Below are 18597 nucleotides of genomic sequence, written 5' to 3' on the forward strand. Positions count from 1 at the left end.
GTTATAACCCATCCCCCACCTCCCCTCAGACACCCCAGTGCGCCCTGGGCCCCCCAGCCCCCCTCACACAGGGGAGAGGTTATAACCCATCCCCCACCTCCCCTCAGACACCCCAGTGCACCCTGCGCCCCCCCAGCCCCCCTCACACAGGGGAGAGGTTATAACCCATCCCCCACCTCCCCTCAGACACCCCAGTGCTCCCTGTGACCCCCAGCCCCCTCACACAGGGGAGAGGTTATAACCCATCCCCCACCTCCCCTCACACACCCCAGAGCTCCCTGTGCCCCCCAGCCCCCCTTACACAGGGGAGAGGTTATAACCCATCCCCCACCTCCCCTCACACACCCCAGTGCTCCCTGTGCCCCCCCCAACCCCCCCCTTCACACAGGGGAGAGGTTATAACCCATCCCCCACCTCCCCTCACACACCCCAGTGCTCCCTGTGCCCCCCAGCCCCCCCTTACACAGGGGAGAGGTTATAACCCATCCCCCACCTCCCCTCACACACCCCAGTGCTCCCTGTGCCCCCCAGCCCCCCTCACACAGGGGAGAGGTTATAACCCATCCCCCACCTCCCCACGCACACCCCGGTGCTCCCTGTGCCCCCCAGCCCCCCTTACACAGGGGAGAGGTTATAACCCATCCCCCACCTCCCCTCAGACACCCTGGTGCTCCCAGTGCCCCCCAGCCCCCCTTACACAGGGGAGAGGGTCTAACCCATCCCCCCACCTCCCCTCAGACACCCCAGTGCTCCCTGTCCCCCCCCAGCCCCCCTTACACAGGGGAGAGGTTATAACCCATCCCCCACCTCCCCTCACACACCCCAGTGCTCCCTGTGCCCCCCAGCCCCCCTTACACAGGGGAGAGGTTATAACCCATCCCCCACCTCCCCTCACACACCCCAGTGCTCCCAGTGCCCCCCAGCCCCCCCTTACACAGGGGAGAGGGTCTAACCCATCCCCCCACCTCCCCTCAGACACCCCAGTGCTCCCTGTCCCCCCCCAGCCCCCCTTACACAGGGGAGAGGTTATAACCCATCCCCCACCTCCCCTCAGACACCCCAGTGCACCCTGCGCCCCCCCAGGCTCCCCTTACACAGGGGAGATGTTATAACCCATCCCCCACCTCCCCTCAGACACCCCAGTGCACCCTGCGCCCCCCCAGGCCCCCCTTACACAGGGGAGAGGTTCTAACCCATCCCCCACCTCCCCTCAGACACCCCAGTGCTCCCTGTGCCCCCCCAGCCCCCCTTACACAGGGGAGAGGTTATAACCCATCCCCCACCTCCCCTCAGACACCCCAGTGCTCCCTGTGCCCCCCCAACCCCCCCCTCACACAGGGGAGAGGTTATAACCCATCCCCCACCTCCCCTCACACACCCCAGTGCTCCCTGTGCCCCCCAGCGCCCCGTACACAGGGGAGAGGTTATAACCCATCCCCCACCTCCCCTCACACACCCCAGTGCACCCTGTGCCCCCCAGCCCCCCCTTACACAGGGGAGAGGTTATAACCCATCCCCCACCTCCCCTCACACACCCCAGTGCTCCCTGTGACCCCCAGCCCCCCTCACACAGGAGAGAGGTTATAACCCATCCCCCACCTCCCCTCAGACACCCCAGTGCTCCCTGTGACCCCCAGCCCCCCTCACACAGGGGAGAGGTTATAACCCCTCCCCCACCTCCCCTCACACACCCCAGTGCTCCCTGTGCCCCCCAGCCCCCCTTACACAGGGGAGACAGTGAGTGTGATGGGGCCCCCCGACCCTGCACCCCGTCCGCAGGCAGACAGGACTCCGCGCGCCAGTGGAGCTGGCGGGTTCTTGTGTCTCCGGGACGGCGCAGCGCGGGCGCCATGCTGGCGCAGGGCCGGGGAGAGCCCTAGTCCTGGGGGAAGGGGTCACCACAGCTGCCACAGTGGACCGACGGCCACAAGAGCAGACAGCCCCCCCGCGTCCCCCGCTGCGTCCCCCCCTGCGGCGCCCCGCGAGCCCCCCCGCTTCCCTCCGCGAGCCCCCCCGCGAGCCCCCCTGCGTCCCCCCCTGCGGCGCCCCGCGAGCCCCCCGCCTCCCCCCGCGAGCCCGCCTGCGGCGCCCCCACGTCCCCCCGCGTGCCCTCCTGCGAGCCTCCCCGCATCCCCCCGCGTCCCCCCGCGTGCCCCCCATTCCTCACCCCTCGCGCCTCCTCTCCCCTCAGCTTCGCTTTGGCCTCCCACTTCTTTTGGGGCCTCTGGTCCATCGTGCAGGCCAAGATCTCCACCATTGAGTTCGGCTACCTGGTGAGTGCGGGGCCGCGGCCACGGCTGGGGGGCTCCCGGCAGCCTGGGGGCGTCTGCCCTGAGCTCTCCCTCGGGAGAGGACAGGAGGGACCTTCTGCCCTGCACCCCGCCTCAGCGCAGCTACCGGGGGTTCCTTGTTTCCCAGCTCTGCCCCCAGCTGGGGGTCTGCAATTACTGGCCTCCCCTGCCCCATAGCTGGGGGTCTGTGGGGTGACAGGACTCCCCTGCCACTATCATGTGGGAGGGGGGTGTTGTGGGGTGCCCCAGTGCCTGGTTTGGGGGGGGCTCTGTAGGGTGTCCCGGTGCCTGGTTTGGGGGGGGGCTCTGTAGGGTGCCCCAATGCCTGGTTTGGGGGGGTTGTGGGGGGTGCCCCAGTGCCTGGTTTGGGGGAGGCTCTGTGGGGTGCCCCAGTCCCTGGTTTGGGGAGGCTCTGTAGGGTGCCCCAGTGCCTGGTTTGGGGGAGGCTCTGTGGGGTGTCCCAGTGCCTGGTTTGGGGGAGGCTCTGTGGGGTGCCCCAGTCCCTGGTTTGGGGGAGGCTCTGTGGGGTGCCCCAGTGCCTGGTTTGGGCGGGTTGTGGGGGGTGCCCCAGTCCCTGGTTTGGGGGAGGCTCTGTAGGGTGCCCCAGTGCCTGGTTTGGGCGGGTTGTGGGGGGTGCCCCAGTGCCTGGTTTGGGGGAGGCTCTGTGGGGTGCCCCAGTGCCTGGTTTGGGGGAGGCTCTGTAGGGTGCCCCAGTGCCTGGTTTGGGGGGGGGCTCTGTAGGGTGCCCCAGTCCCTGGTTTGGGGGAGGCTCTGTGGGGTGCCCCAGTGCCTGGTTTGGGGGAGGCTCTGTAGGGTGCCCCAGTCCCTGGTTTGGGGGAGGCTCTGTAGGGTGCCCCAGTGCCTGGTTTGGGGGGGCTGTGGGGGGTGCCCCAGTCCCTGGTTTGGGGGAGGCTCTGTGGGGTGCCCCAATGCCTGGTTTGGGGGAGGCTCTGTAGGGTGTCCCAGTGCCTGGTTTGGGGGGGCTGTGGGGGGTGCCCCAGTGCCTGGTTTGGGGGGGGGGGCTCTGTAGGGTGCCCCAGTGCCTGGTTTGGGGGGGGCTGTGGGGGGTGCCCCAGTCCCTGGTTTGGGGGAGGCTCTGTGGGGTGCCCCAATGCCTGGTTTGGGGGAGGCTCTGTAGGGTGTCCCAGTGCCTGGTTTGGGGGGGCTGTGGGGGGTGCCCCAGTGCCTGGTTTGGGGGGGCTGTGGGGGGTGCCCCAGTGCCTGGTTTGGGGGAGGCTCTGTAGGGTGTCCCAGTGCCTGGTTTGGGGGAGGCTCTGTAGGGTGCCCCAGTCTCTGGTTTGGGGGAGGCTCTGTGGGGTGCCCCAGTCTCTGGTTTGGGGGAGGCTCTGTGGGGTGCCCCAGTGCCTGGTTTGGGGGGGGGCTCTGTAGGGTGCCCCAGTGCCTGGTTTGGGGGAGGCTCTGTGGGGTGCCCCAGTGCCTGGTTTGGGGGGGGGGGCTCTGTAGGGTGCCCCAGTGCCTGGTTTGGGCGGGTTGTGGGGGGTGCCCCAGTCCCTGGTTTGGGGGAGGCTCTGTGGGGTGCCCCAGTGCCTGGTTTGGGAGAGGCTCTGTGGGGTGCCCCAGTCCCTGGTTTGGGCGGGTTGTGGGGGGTGCCCCAGTGCCTGGTTTGGGGGAGGCTCTGTGGGGTGCCCCAGTGCCTGGTTTGGGGGGGACTGTGGGGGGTGCCCCGTCCCTGGTTTGGGGGGGCTCTGTAGGGTGCCCCAGTGCCTGGTTTGGGGGGGCTGTGGGGGGTGCCCCAGTGCCTGGTTTGGGGGAGGCTCTGTGGGGTGCCCCAGTCCCTGGTTTGGGGGAGTCTCTGTGGGGTGCCCCAGTGCCTGGTTTGGGGAGGCTGTGGGGGGTGCCCCAGTCCCTGATTTGGGGAGGCTCTGTGGGGTGCCCCAGTGCCTGGTTTGGGGAGGCTCTGTGGGGGGTGCCCCAGTCCCTGGTTTGGGGGAGGCTGTGGGGGGTGCCCCAGTGCCTGGTTTGGGGGAGGCTCTGTGGGGTGCCCCAGTCCCTGCTTTGGGGGAGGCTCTGTGGGGTGCCCCAGTCTCTGGTTTGGGGGGGCTCTGTGGGGTGCCCCAGTCCCTGCTTTGGGGGAGGCTCTGTGGGGTGCCCCAGTCTCTGGTTTGGGGGGGCTCTGTGGGGTGCCCCAGTCCCTGCTTTGGGGGAGGCTCTGTGGGGTGCCCCAGTCTCTGGTTTGGGGGAGGCTCTGTGGGGTGCCCCAGTCCCTGGTTTGGGCGGGTTGTGGGGGGTGCCCCAGTCCCTGGTTTGGGGGAGGCTCTGTGGGGTGCCCCAGTGCCTGGTTTGGGGGGGCTGTGGGGGGTGCCCCGTCCCTGGTTTGGGGGGGCTCTGTAGGGTGCCCCAGTGCCTGGTTTGGGGGGGCTGTGGGGGGTGCCCCAGTGCCTGGTTTGGGGGAGGCTCTGTGGGGTGCCCCAGTCCCTGGTTTGGGGGAGTCTCTGTGGGGTGCCCCAGTGCCTGGTTTGGGGAGGCTGTGGGGGGTGCCCCAGTCCCTGATTTGGGGAGGCTCTGTGGGGTGCCCCAGTGCCTGGTTTGGGGAGGCTCTGTGGGGGGTGCCCCAGTCCCTGGTTTGGGGGAGGCTGTGGGGGGTGCCCCAGTGCCTGGTTTGGGGGAGGCTCTGTGGGGTGCCCCAGTCCCTGCTTTGGGGGAGGCTCTGTGGGGTGCCCCAGTCTCTGGTTTGGGGGGGCTCTGTGGGGTGCCCCAGTCCCTGCTTTGGGGGAGGCTCTGTGGGGTGCCCCAGTCTCTGGTTTGGAGGGGCTCTGTGGGGTGCCCCAGTCCCTGCTTTGGGGGAGGCTCTGTGGGGTGCCCCAGTCTCTGGTTTGGGGGGGCTCTGTGGGGTGCCCCAGTCCCTGCTTTGGGGGGGCTCTGTGGCCTGGCATGACCCCCTGACGTGCTCTCTGCCCCAGGAATACGCGCAGTCCCGCTTGGAGGCCTACTTCCAGCAGAAGGCGCAGTGCCTGTGAGCCGCCTGCTCGCCGCGCTGCGGACACGGCCCGGCTGGAGCGGAGCAGCCTCGCCACGGGCCCAGGGCCCAGGGCCCAGCCCACGGTTACTGTTTGGGGCGAAGGCGCGGGCTGCCCGCCCCGACGGGGGGGGCTCGTCCCGTACTGCTTCTCCCCCGCCCTTGGACGGTCCCCGCTGAGCGGGTCGGCTGCAGCCCCCGGCCCCCCGCCCGGCCCCTGCTCTCGCTTCCTCTGCCGGTCCCAGCGCCCCCCTCGGCCGGGGGAGCCCCCGGGGTGGGCTGTGACCCCTGCACTCGGACCAATAAACGCCTGCACTGTCTGTCTGTCCGTCTGTCTGTCCGGCCCCAGAGCTGCGGGGACCGAACCGGGGGGGCTGGGCCGCCGGAAGGGAGGCTGGTGCCGTCAGGCCCTTTCGTGGGCGCTCACTTGGGGGAGGTGCCGCATGGCCGGACCTGCTGGGGTAGGGGCAGCCCGGCGCCGTGGGGCTCTGCTGCTGGGCCCGCGCGTGGCGCCTGGCTGGCGCGGCGTGTCCCGCTGTGGGCCCAGGGCCGCCCCACGCCCACGGCCGGCTCTGCTCCTGCTCCCCTCCCGCACGGCCAGGCGTGGCCACGGGCCCTGCTGCCTCCCCCGGCTGGGCCGTGCTGGCTCCGGGCGGCGCTGGGCAGGGCCTCGGGCGGCTCAGCTTTCCTGCCCGCTGGCTGGAGCCAAGTTAAAAATAGCTCTGCCCCCCTGCGCCCGACGGCCCAGAGCTGCCCGCCCCACTGGCCCCGGGCAGGCGAGGGCGGAGCTGGCCATGCCTCGCAGGGCTCTCTGGGGTACCCTGCGCCCCCAGGGCAGGGGCCACGGCCTCTGGGCTGCAGCCTGGCGCGCTGGGACCCGCCCCGCTCAGGCTGCCGGCAGCTGGGCTCTGGGCTGGGTCCTGGGGCTCCTGCGCGCCCTGGCCGGCTTCTTCCTGCCACCCAGCCGGAGGCCCCGCGGCCCGGCGCCCCGGCCAGAGCCCTGGGGGAGCAGCCCGGAGCGGAGGGTCTACCAGAGCCAAGGGGCGGGCCTGCCCCTCTTCACCGTCCAGACCGTCCCCTGGGCCTTCCAGGTACGCAGCCCCCAGCCCCCTCCCCCCGGCCTGCTCCCCAGGGTCCGGCGCCCCCAGCCCCCTTCCCCCTGGCCTGTGCCAGCCCCTCCCCCCGGCCTGCTCCCCGGGGCCCGGCGCCCCCAGCCCCCTTCCCCCTGGCCTGTGCCAGCCCCTCCCCCCGGCCTGCTCCCCAGGGTCCGGCGCCCCCAGCCCCCTTCCCCCTGGCCTGTGCCAGCCCCTCCCCCCGGCCTGCTCCCCAGGGCCTGGCGCCCCCAGCCCCCTCCCCCCAGCCTGCTCCCCAGGGTCCGGCGCCCCCAGCCCCCTTCCCCCTGGCCTGTGCCAGCCCCTCCCCCCGGCCTGCTCCCCGGGGCCCGGCGCCCCCAGCCCCCTTCCCCCTGGCCTGTGCCAGCCCCTCCCCCCGGCCTGCTCCCCAGGGTCCGGCGCCCCCAGCCCCCTCCCCCTGGCCTGTGCCAGCCCCTCCCCGTGGCCTGCTCCCCGGGGCCCAGCGCCCCCAGCCCCCTTCCCCCTGGCCTGTGCCAGCCCCTCCCCCCGGCCTGCTTCCCGGGGCCCGGCGCCCCCAGCCCCCCTCCCCCTGGCCTGTGCCGGCCCCTCTCCCCGGCCTGCTCCCCGGGGCCCAGCGCCCACAGGGCCCCTCCCCCTGGCCTGTGCCGGCCCCTCCCCCCGGCCTGCTCCCCGGTGCCCCCAGCCCCCCTCCCCCTGGCCTGTGCCGGCCCCTCCCCCCGGCCTGCTCCCCGGTGCCCCCAGCCCCCCTCCCCCTGGCCTGTGCCGGCCCCTCCCCCTGGCCTGCTCCCTGGCGCCCCCAGCCCCCCTCCCCCTGGCCTGTGCCAGCCCCTCCCCCCGGCCTGCTCCCCGGGGCCCGGCGCCCCCTTCCCCCTGGCCTGTGCCAGCCCCTCCCCCTGGCCTGCTCCCCGGGGCCCGGCGCCCACAGGGCCCCTTCCCGGCTGTCACGGCGCAGGATTCGTGCCCCCCAGGGCTGGGCTGTTACCCCGCAGGGGCCCTGCTCCGGCTGTCGCGGGGGGAGCCCGGTGTCCCGCAGAGCGGTGCAGTCTGGACTGCGGGCGCCCCTGCCCCGGGTCAGGCTGGCTCCAGAGGGGCCCCTGAGCGCTGAGGAGCCGGGCCGGGCTCGGTGGCTGTGGCCATTGCTGTGCGGCGGGGCCCTGTGCTCGGGACTCCCCAGCGCCCGGAGCCGGTGCGCCAGGGTCTCGGCCCTCGGGCTGCCTGCGTAGCCGCGCCCGGGCCCCTCCCGGAGGGGCTGAGATGGAGCCCGCGCTCCTGGGGTCACTGCCCCAGCACATGGGTCCCCTTGGCCTCCCGCAGCCCCCGAGAGCAGGCTCAGCCCCAGGGGCCTGGCAGCAGCGGGGGCTCGGGGCAGGTTCGCAGCCCAGCTCTCGGTGCCCGCAGGTGGAGCTGGCCCGGCTGGCGGAGGAGAGCGCCTATTTCGGGGCGCTGGCCCGCTCCCAGATGCAGGAGGCCGCGGCGGGCCGGCTGGTGCTGGAGCACGTCCCCTCGGGCGCCTTCCGCGCCATCCTGGACTTCGTCTTCCTGGGGCGCTTCGGGCTGGGGGAGGACGAGCTGCTGCCGGCCGTGCAGGCTGCCAGCTACTTGCAGGTCCCCTCCTTCCTGGAGCGCTGCTGGCTGGCCCTGCGCCCCCGCCTGCGCCCCCACAACTGCCTGGCCTACCTGCGCTTCGCCGAGGCCGTCGGCTGCCCCGAGATGCGGGCCGAGCTGTGCGGCTACCTGAGCACCCAGCTCCTGGAGCTGGCGCCCGTCACGGGGCAGCTGGGCCCGGCGCTGCAGGGGGAGCTGGCCCGGCTCCGGACCCGCGGCCCCCCACGGCTGTGTGTGCTCCGCAAGGAGAACCTCGGGGCCCCGGCCCCCCCCGGCGAGGAGCCCCCGCGGGGCCTCTACTGCCTCGCCCCGGGCCAGGGGGGCGCCTGGCGCCAGGCCTCCCGCCTGCCCTTCCGGGCCCACAAGTGGAGCTTCAGCACCGCCCAGCTCCTCAACTACCTGTTCCTCGTCGGCGGCTACCGGGAGCGCCGCGGGGCCCGCGGGTTCGCCTTCCGCATGGCGGCCTTCCGCTACAACCCGCTGGCCGGCAGCTGGCAGCCCACCGCCCCCCCGCTCAAGGTCAGTGCCTGGCGCCCCCCCGCCCACCGCCCCCCCGCTCAAGGTCAGTGCCTGGCGCCCCCCCGCCCACCGCCCCCCCCGCTCAAGGTCAGTGCCTGGCGCCCCCCCCACCGCCCCCCCCGCTCAAGGTCAGTGCCTGGCGCCCGCCCCCCGCCCCCCTGCTCAAGGTCAGTGCCTGGCGCCCCCCCCCCCGCCGCCCCCCTGCTCAAGGTCAGTGCCTGGCGCCCCCCCCACCGCCCCCCCGCTCAAGGTCAGTGCCTGGCGCCCCCCCCCACCGCCCCCCCGCTCAAGGTCAGTGCCTGGCGCCCCCCCCCCACCGCCCCCCCCGCTCAAGGTCAGTGCCTGGCGCCCCCCCGCCCGCCGCCCCCCCGCTCAAGGTCAGTGCCTGGCGCCCCCCCCACCGCCCTCCCGCTCAAGGTCAGTGCCTGGCGCCCCCCCCACCGCCCCCCCGCTCAAGGTCAGTGCCTGGCGCCCCCCCCCCCCGCCCCCCTGCTCAAGGTCAGTGCCTGGCGCCCCCCCCACCGCCCCCCCGCTCAAGGTCAGTGCCTGGCGCCCCCCCCACCGCCCCCCCGCTCAAGGTCAGTGCCTGGTGCCACCCCTGCCGCCCCCCCGCTCAAGGTCAGTGCCTGGCGCCCCCCCCCACCGCCCCCCCGCTCAAGGTCAGTGCCTGGCGCCCCCCCCCACCGCCCCCCCGCTCAAGGTCAGTGCCTGGCGCCCCCCCCCACCGCCCCCCCCGCTCAAGGTCAGTGCCTGGCGCCCCCCGGCCCACCGCCCCCCCGCTCAAGGTCAGTGCCTGGCGCCCCCCGGCCCACCGCCCACCGCCCCCCCCGCTCAAGGTCAGTGCCTGGCGCCCCCCCCACCGCCCCCCCGCTCAAGGTCAGTGCCTGGCGCCCCCCCCACCGCCCCCCCGCTCAAGGTCAGTGCCTGGCGCCCCCCCGCCCACCGCCCCCCCCGCTCAAGGTCAGTGCCTGGCGCCCCCCCGCCCACCGCCCCCCCGCTCAAGGTCAGTGCCTGGCGCCCCCCCCACCGCCCCCCCGCTCAAGGTCAGTGTCTGGCGCCCCCCCCACCGCCCCCCCGCTCAAGGTCAGTGCCTGGCGCCCCCCCCCACCCCCCCGCTCAAGGTCAGTGCCTGGCGCCCCCGCCCACCCCCCCCCGCTCAAGGTCAGTGCCTGGCGCCCCCCCCACCGCCCCCCCGCTCAAGGTCAGTGCCTGGCGCTCCCCCCCACCGCCCCACCGCTCAAGGTCAGTGCCTGGCGCCCCCCCCACCGCCCCCCCGCTCAAGGTCAGTGCCTGGCGCCCCCCCGCCCACCGCCCCCCCGCTCAAGGTCAGTGCCTGGCGCCCCCCCCCACCGCCCCCCGCTCAAGGTCAGTGCCTGGCGCCCCCCCGCCCGGCGCCCCCCTGCTCAAGGTCAGTGCCTGGCGCCCCCCCGCCCACCGCCCCCCCGCTCAAGGTCAGTGCCTGGCGCCCCCCCGCCCGGCGCCCCCCTGCTCAAGGTCAGTGCCTGGCGCCCCCCCCACCGCCCCCCCGCTCAAGGTCAGTGCCTGGCGCCCCCCCGCCCGGCGCCCCCCTGCTCAAGGTCAGTGCCTGGCGCCCCCCCGCCCGCCGCCCCCCTGCTCAAGGTCAGTGCCTGGCGCCCCCCCCGCCCACCGCCCCCCCGCTCAAGGTCAGTGCCTGGCGCCCCCCCGCCCGGCGCCCCCCTGCTCAAGGTCAGTGCCTGGCGCCCCCCCGGTACTTCACCGCCCGCTGCCTCGGCCTCCCTTCTCTCTCTGCCCTTGGCACTCGCAGCCGGAGGGGATATGGGGCTGGCTGCCCCTGGCTTCGGCCTCCCCAGGCCATGCTCTCAGTCTAGGACCCCCAGGCCGCGCGCTGCTCCCCCAGCTGGCGCCGGAGGGCTGCCCCAGGGCCAGCGGGGGGCCAGCCGTGACGGCCCAGTGCCCCTGTCCCCGCAGCGCCGGCGGCACTTCAGCATGGCGGTGGTGGAGCAGCGGATTTACGCCATCGGGGGCTGGTACCTGGACACGCTGCTGGCGCCGGACAGCGGCACGGCTCTGTACGCGGCCGTGGAGCGCTACGACCCCTGGGCTGACGCGTGGGCCTTCGTCTCCTCCCTGCCCCTCACCGACTTCACCTTCGCCGTCTCGCTGGCCCACGACCTGCCGCTCTGCACGGCCCACGCCGGCAGCATCTATGCCCTGGGCAGCGTGGCCCACACGGGCGAGAAGCTGCTGCTGCGCTATGACGTGAGGGCAGGTGAGCGGAGCCGGCGCCTGGCGCTGCCTGGGCAGGGACACAGGACCCTGCCGGTCCTGCTCCTCCACGCACCCGGCCGCTGGACCCAGGGGCCAGGCCACAGATCCCCAGCGCAGTGGGGTGGTAGCCGCTCTGTTCGCTTCCCGCGGTCCTGTGCTGCTCTGGTGGGACGCTGCGTGCCTCAGTTTCCCTGTGACTCACGGAGAGGAGGCTGCCCCCTTCCCAGCGTACTCACACGGGCTCAGGCTGTCCTGTAACCTGCGCCTGGGGCAGGTGACCAAAGGAGGGGTCCCTCGCTCTTGTGCTCTCCCTGTCGGCCACGTGTCTCACGGCGTGTCCCACACGTTCTAGTGTTCCTCCTGTGTCGGCCACATGTCTCACGGCGTGTCCCTCACGTTCTAGTGCTCTCCCTGTCGGCCACATGTCTCACGGCGTGTCCCTCACGTTCTAGTGTTCCTCCTGTGTCGGCCACGTGTCTCACGGCGTGTCCCTCACGTTCTAGTGCTCGTCCTGTGTCGGCCACGTGTCTCACGGCGTGTCCCACACACTCTAGTGCTCTCCCTGTCGGCCACGTGTCTCACGGCGTGTCCCACATGCTCTAGTGTTCCTCCTGTGTCGGCCACGTGTCTCACGGCGTGTCCCTCACGTTCTAGTGTTCCTCCTGTGCCGGCCACGTGTCTCACGGCGTGTCCCTCACGTTCTAGTGCTCCTCCTGTGTCGGCCACGTGTCTCACGGCGTGTCCCACACGCTCTAGTGTTCCTCCTGTGCCGGCCACGTGTCTCACGGCGTGTCCCTCACGTTCTAGTGTTCCTCCTGTGTCGGCCACGTGTCTCACGGCGTGTCCCTCACGTTCTAGTGTTCCTCCTGTGTCGGCCACATGTCTCACGGCGTGTCCCACACGCTCTAGTGCTCCTCCTGTGCCGGCCACGTGTCTCACGGCGTGTCCCTCACGTTCTAGTGCTCATCCTGTGCCGGCCACGTGTCTCACAGCGTGTCCCTCACGTTCTAGTGCTCGTCCTGTGCCGGCCACGTGTCTCACGGCGTGTCCCACACACTCTAGTGCTCTCCCTGTCAGCCACGTGTCTCACGGCGTGTCCCTCACGTTCTAGTGTTCCTCCTGTGTCGGCCACGTGTCTCACGGCGTGTCCCTCACGTTCTAGTGCTCGTCCTGTGCCGGCCACGTGTCTCACGGCGTGTCCCACATGCTCTAGTGCTCGTCCTGTGCCGGCCACGTGTCTCCCTGTCATGGGATGTGGGGGAGTCCCCAGCCCTGCACCCCACCCGCAGCCAGATGGGACTCTCAGGCGGCAGGTAGAAGAGAAGGTTTCCTGGTTGGGGACACGGCGCAGCGCAGACCTGTTGTTACAGGAACCAGGTGCAGTTGGTACGACCCATCCTGGATAAAGAGGGGCTCAGAGCCCTGCCCCCCAAGCCAGCAAAAAGCTCCCCTCACCACCCCGCAGCAACTGGGCTCAGGCCTCTAGGCAGCCCCGCCCCACCCTTTGTCCTGCTTCCTGCGCCCCAGGTGTTATCTGCTGTCACCTGGTCCTCAGGCTGTGAGACTTCCCCAGTGCGTCCTGCCCAGCTGTGACGGCGCATTGGGGTCCCCCGTCTATCTGGGGTAGAGACCCCCAAGCAGTTTTCCTCCTGTCTTGGGCCTTCCCGCCCCTCTGGCAGGAGTCACAGGACCGGCAGTACCGCTGCACGGCTGTAAAGATTCCCGGCCAATAGAAGTGTTGGAGCAGCCTCAGCCGGGTGCTCCGGATCCCCCGGTGGCCCCCAACGGGGACATCGTGGGCCAAATACAGCAGCTTGAGACGATACTTTCAGGGGACGACCAGCTGCCGCTGGACCCCCCATGCCTTCGCCTTCCTGGGGGGAAGCCATTCACGGAACAGGAGTCCACGCTCCCGCAGGAATCTCTCCTGGCCACCTCTCCCCCGGGGCTGAGCTGCACGGAGGCCAGCCTGGTCCCTCAGCCTCTGCAAGGAGGGGTCTGCCTGCACCTCCGCCTGGAATTCAGCTGCTGAGGCAGGGATCGGGACCTGTTCCCCACCTCTGCCTAGGTCCGGAGTCCCAGCCTGGCTGGACCCCGTGTCCACTGTGATGGTACCTCAAGGACCTTGTCGGGAGGCCTCCCCTAGATCCAGGTTGCCAGCCCCCCGCTGGCTCTGGCTCCGGGCGGTGACTAGACCCCGCTGGGATTCATGGGGCCACTCCTCTAGGTCATTCCCCATCAGCACCTCGGTGGGCAAGTGCGGGTGCACCCCCACTTCCTTGAGGCCTTCCTTCGCCCCCCATTTCAGATGCACCCTGGCTACAGGCACCTTAAACGGGGACCCGTCTATGCCCTTCAGGGTCAGCTGGGTGTGGGGTAGTATCCGGTCTGGGGCCACTATGTCGGATCGGGCCAGAGTCACCTCCGCCCCCGTGTCCCAGAAGCCCGTCACCTTCCTACCATCCACCTCCAGGGGTATGAGGCACTCGCTCCGCAGGGGCCGTCCTGCCCCCACCCGGTACATGGAGAAATCCGCCTCCCGAGGGTCAGACCTCCCAGGGGAGGTGCACTGAGCACCCTTCCCCTCTCTCTGAGCTGAGGTTTGCCTGCCAGCCCCTGCCTCTGGGGCAGCCTGCCCTTCCTCCCGCCCCAGCCAGTTAACCCTGGAAAGTCCCCGGTCCTGGGACCTGGTGCACTGAGCCCTCTTGTGGCCTTTTTGCCCACAGCGCTGGCAAGTTAGGCTTTGGGCTGTCTCTGTCCAGGCCCTGGCTGGTTCTCTGGGGCACAGACGACCTGTTCCTTGGTCTCGCCCCGTAGTTGACTCCCTCCGTCGCTCAGCCGAGATCCGGTCTCTGCGCGGTTCCCTTTCTCTCCAGGACTCCCGTTCACACCCGGACCGGCTCTCCGTGAACTCGTCCGCCAGTCTCCTGGCCTCCTGGGGGTTCTCTGGTCTCCGGTCCTTGAGCCACAGCCTCAGTTTGGGTGGGCACTGTGACGGACCGGGCCGTGTCTGGGCACAGCTGAGGGCGTCCGCTCAGGGCGAATTGCTCAAATCCGGGGCTCCTTACAGCTCCCCGACTGGTGACCTCTCCAAACAGGCCACAAACCAGTCCCACAGAGCGCTTCATCTGCCTGCCTGAAGCCTCCCGAGCAAAACTCCTCCGACGCCCCAGCAATATCCGTGCCCCAGATGGCCCCGGGCCTCATACACAGGTGGGGGGTCCTAGCACCCAATCCCACCTACCCCGAACAAGTTCTGTCCGGTTCCAAGAAACCAGCCACAGATCCCTGGTCAATTTACCCTCTGGACCTTACCCACAAATCACGCTGGGCCAATCCTTTAGAATCTATATCTAAAGGTTTATTATCACAAGAAAGAAAAGCCTGAGAGTGAGGTTATTAAAGTACAGTACGTTACATGCACCGAATCTCCCAGTTCTCGATGCAGGCTCTAGCAGAGATGTTGCAGCTGCTGGTTTAAAAGTTCTTATTGCACATCCTACGATCAGGATGGGTTCACAGGTCTTCCGGGCTCTTCAATCCCTGCAGTGCTGCCTCTGGGATGAAGTGCTGAGCTGAGAACAAAATGACATCCACCACATGGCCTCTTTTATCCCCTTCCTGGCCTCTTCTGGTCTCAGCCGGTCACCTGGTCCTCAGCCTCTCTCTGCTGGCAGCTCTTGGGTCTCCGCCCTCATGCTTTAGGTGTGTCTTTGGGCCATCAAGGGCCATTGTTCCACAGGGCTTCACTACTCAGCCTGTCCATAGCCATGCTCAACCACATTCACAGAGGGTATGTCTACACTACCCCGCTAGTTCGAACTAGCGGGGTAATGTATGCATACCGCACTTGCTAATGAAGCCCGGGATTTGAATTTCCCGGGCTTCATTAGCATAAGCGGGGAGCCGCCATTTTTAAATCCCCGCTGCTTCGAACCCCGTGTAGCGCGGCTACACGGGGCTCGAACTAGGTAGTTCGGACTAGGGTGCCTATTCCGAACTACCGGTACACCTCGTTTCACGAGGAGTACCGGTAGTTCGGAATAGGACCCTAGTCCGAACTACCTAGTTCGAGCCCCGTGTAGCCGCGCTACACGGGGTTCGAAGCAGCGGGGATTTAAAAATGGCGGCTCCCCGCTTATGCTAATGAAGCCCGGGAAATTCAAATCCCGGGCTTCATTAGCAAGTGCGGTATGCATACATTACCCCGCTAGTTCGAACTAGCGGGGTAGTGTAGACATACCCAGAAATATTCAGCTTCCACACAGATTACAGATCTACACACACAGACATTATACACTCACATAAACAGTGTACACAGGATCAGAAAACAACAAGCTCCCATTCAATACCCCACATGGCTCCCTTTCATACCAATTTCTAGGGCCAACACCCCCACCTAGGGGTGCAGCAGCAATCTGGCTGCTTCCCTTCATTTCGGTAATGTGACATCCCCAACGCAAAATTGATGCAGGAAGTGATGCCAGTAACATCACTGAGGGCATCACAGGCCTCCCCAACCAAAATGGTGGCGTGCCTCAGTTTCCCTTCTCATACAGGACCTTCTGGCGGGAACCCTTTTTGTCCTGTAAGAAGTTCCAAGAGCAGTTACAAGTTTTAACCACGAAATAGCAACATCACAATGTCCCCTTACATACCGTCTGTCGTTTGGTACATCTCCAGACAGATTACATGGTATTTTCATAAGCTCATGCACACTGTATACCGTTACAATTCTCTGCCACAATAATACATTGGTTACAAGAATTAACATCAGTAACAAGAACAATCCTATACCAGGTGTGACAGGCATGCTTCATAGAACTGCTCCATCAGGACCAGCTTGAGCAGCTCCTCTGCGGTCTGGGCTCCGACTCCAGACACCCACTTGCGGCAGTATTGCGCCAGGAGGGAGGCCAGATCCACATAGGTCTCCCGTGGCCCTTTCTGCACCCCCTGGAACTTCTTCCTGTACCTCTCGGGGGTCAGCCCGAACTTGTGCAGCAGGGCCTCCTTGACTCGGTTGTAATCCCCTGGCTGTAGGTCCTCCAGCTGACTGAGCACTCCGGCCGCCTCCTGGCTCAGTGCGGGGACGAGCTCCTGCAGCCAGTCAGCTGGGGGGACCCGTTGCAGTCCATAGGCCCTCTCAAAGGCACTGAGGAACCCGTCTATGTCGCCCATGTCCTTCAATTGGGCCATCACGAGCCTCTCCAAGCGTCTGGCAGTCCCGGGACCCTGGGGCCCATCCACTCTTGGCACAGCCGGTGCCCCGCCGGTTCTCCTCTCTGCCATGGCCAACTCATGCTGTCGCTGCCTCTCTCGATCCTGGCGGTCCCTCTCTCGGTCCTGGCGGTCCCTCTCTCAATCTTGGTGCTCCTTCTCTCGGTCCTCTACTTCCAATTCCTTGATCCGCGGCTGGATCTCCAGCCGCCGCAGCTCTGGTGTGCTGGCCCCTGCCCTAGATAGGCTACGGCTTGCAGGCCTCCTGGGGGAAGCTGTCTCATCTCTCCGTTGGGTTCCAGCGCTCCTCCCCCTCTCTGAGCCTGACACACTCTCAGGGGGGGTCTGGCTGCTCCCCCTGGGGACAAGATCCTGGCCCCGTGGCTGGTCATTCTCTTCCAGCTGGGCAATCAGCTGGGCCTTGGCTGCTTTCCGCACAGGCAAGCCCCTCTCTCTGCACAGCCCCACCAGCTCTGCCTTCAAGAGTCGGGCGTAGGCCATCTGCCCGCTGGTCCCCTCGGTGCAGACTCACCAGTCTAGTGCTGCAGCGCCCCACGATTCCCAGGAACCGCTTCGCTCTGTCTCCAGCACGCCTGGCTCCAGGGCTCTTGCTTCTACGGCGCCTTGTCGCTCGCCGCTGGGAGCCCCATCCACGGGTTGCAGTGCATCCCACTCCTGACACCAGTGTGACGGCGCGTTGGGGTCTCTCGTCTCCTGCACCCCAAAATGGCACAAACAGACTGCACCAGCCAGTAGAACAGAGGTGGTTTATTGCTTCTCCAGTATACAGCACAGCACAGATGTCATCAGGTTACAGGGCAGGCCTAGGATGCCTCAGCCCCCCATATGGGGCAGGGGTCTCGGCTTCTAAACCCCCCAGCCTGTTGCTGAGGCTGCTTCCTCCGTGCTCCCAGACAGAAACTAACTAACCCTCTTCCAGCCCTGCCCCCCAGCCAGGGCAGCATCCACCTTCCTTTGTTCCTCTCCATGGGGGGTGGCTGGTCAGACCGGTTGAGAGATCCCTTTGCATAATGACCCATCCCTGTCCTTCTGGGCTGTGGTATCGGCGGCAGCCAGTGGGGTTACCACAGACCCATAGAAACAAGCAAGTTCCCCCCCACTACGTCACACCAGCCTCCCTCTCCTCATGTGGACAGTGCTGCAGTGCCAGGGGAAACTGAGGCACACGCATACAGAGCGTTACTACAGAACAGCACAGGCCAGTAGAATCCCGCGTAGCACGACAGAGCGATCAGAGTGCGCACACAATGGAGCGAGTATAGTCCCTGCTACGCCTGCCCCGGCCGTGCCCCCTGGGACTGAGGGGGGAGGCCCCGGGCGGGGCTGGGGCCAGGGCTGGGCAGGGTGAGGCCAGGAGCTGGGGCTGGGGGCGACCGAGGGTGCGGGTGGGGCTCGGCAGGCCTGGCCAGGATTGGGTGGGGCCGGGATGGGGGTGGGCAGGGGCAGGGCGAGGCCGGGGATGGGACCAGGCAACCCCCCGCCCCACCCCCCCCACTCTCGTTGCAGACACGTGGCAGGAGCTGCTCCCGACGCTGACGCGGGCTGACGCCGACCTGCCTTGCCTCTATTTCCTGGGGGGCGCGGAGCCGCTCTACGTGCTGGGGGGCAACTTCCGGGAGAACGTGCTGATCCCCTTCAGCCCCACGGCCCGGCGCTGGGGCCCGGCGCGCAGCCTGCCCAAGTGCAGCCTGGCAGGGCAGGGCGCGGCCCTGGGGCAGCTGCCTCTTCATGGCGGCGCCGGAGCTGGGCTCGCTGCTGGCGCTGGAGCTGGGCTCGCTGGACTGCTGGCCGCTGCCCGCCCCACCCTTCCCCCTCGCCTACGAGGCCCTCTTCTTCCTGCACTTCCCGGGCGGGGAGCAGGAGGGCGAGCGGGGGCAGGTGGGGGCCACAGGGCCCGGAGCCAGCAGGGGCAGTGAGAGTGGCCCCCCCAGCTGGCTGGGCTGGTAGCGCCATTGGGAGCCCAGCAGGGGGGCCGTGCGGGTCGTGGCTGGTTCCTGGCGCAGCAGCCGGGGGCGCGCGGGCCAAGCTGAGGGCAGAGGGCATGTGGGTCTGGGGCCTCCCCGGCAGTGGGGGCGTGCGGGGCTGGGGGCTCCCCGGCAGTGGGGCGCGGGCGGGGCTGGGGGCTCCCGGCAGTGGGGGGCGTGTGGATCTGGGGGCTCCCCGGCAGTGGGGGCGTGCGGGGCTGGGGGCTCCCCGGCAGTGGGGCGTGGGCGGGGCTGGGGGCTCCCCGGCAGTGGGGGCGTGCGGGGCTGGGGGCTCCCCGGCAGTGGGGCGCGGGCGGGGCTGGGGGCTCCCCGGCTGGGGGCGCGGGCGGGGCTGGGGGCTCCCCGGCAGTGGGGGCGGGCGGGGCTGGGGGCTCCCCGGCAGTGGGGCGCGGGCAGGGCTGGGGGCTCCCCGGCAGTGGGGGCAGGCGGGGCTGGGGGCTCCCCGGCAGTGGGGGCGTGCGGGGCTGGGGGCTCCCCGGCAGTGGGGGCGTGCGGGGCTGGGGGCTCCCCGGCAGTGGGGCGCGGGCGGGGCTGGGGGCTCCCCGGCAGTGGGGGTGGGCGGAGCTGGGGGCTCCCCGGCAGTGGGGGCGGGCGGGGCTGGGGCTCCCCGGCAGGGGGCGCGGGCGGGGCTGGGG

At 69.4% G+C, this 18597-nt stretch overlaps 2 protein-coding genes across 2 annotated transcripts in view; both read left to right on the forward strand.

Annotated features, from left to right (window-relative positions):
- Positions 1-5416, forward strand: part of CHKB (choline kinase beta) — a 38205-nt gene extending 32789 nt beyond the window's left edge. The window contains exons 10-11 of the mRNA XM_075916727.1: positions 2192-2273; positions 5213-5416. Of these exons, the coding sequence (XP_075772842.1) occupies positions 2192-2273; positions 5213-5269 (139 nt within the window). The 3' untranslated portion in view covers positions 5270-5416. The remainder of the gene's footprint in view (positions 1-2191; positions 2274-5212) is intronic.
- A 646-nt stretch (positions 5417-6062) lies between these two features.
- On the forward strand, positions 6063-18084 carry LOC142825022 (kelch repeat and BTB domain-containing protein 13-like). Its single transcript, XM_075916751.1, is given in 5 exon segments — positions 6063-6359; positions 7761-8486; positions 10437-10737; positions 17484-17689; positions 17691-18084. Coding segments are annotated over 5 exon segments (1764 nt in total). The 3' UTR covers positions 17925-18084.
- The last annotated feature ends 513 nt before the right edge of the window (positions 18085-18597 follow it).

Source organism: Pelodiscus sinensis, unplaced genomic scaffold, assembly GCF_049634645.1.
Source record: "Pelodiscus sinensis isolate JC-2024 unplaced genomic scaffold, ASM4963464v1 ctg58, whole genome shotgun sequence".
In the NCBI taxonomy this organism is placed as follows: Eukaryota; Metazoa; Chordata; order Testudines; family Trionychidae; genus Pelodiscus; species Pelodiscus sinensis.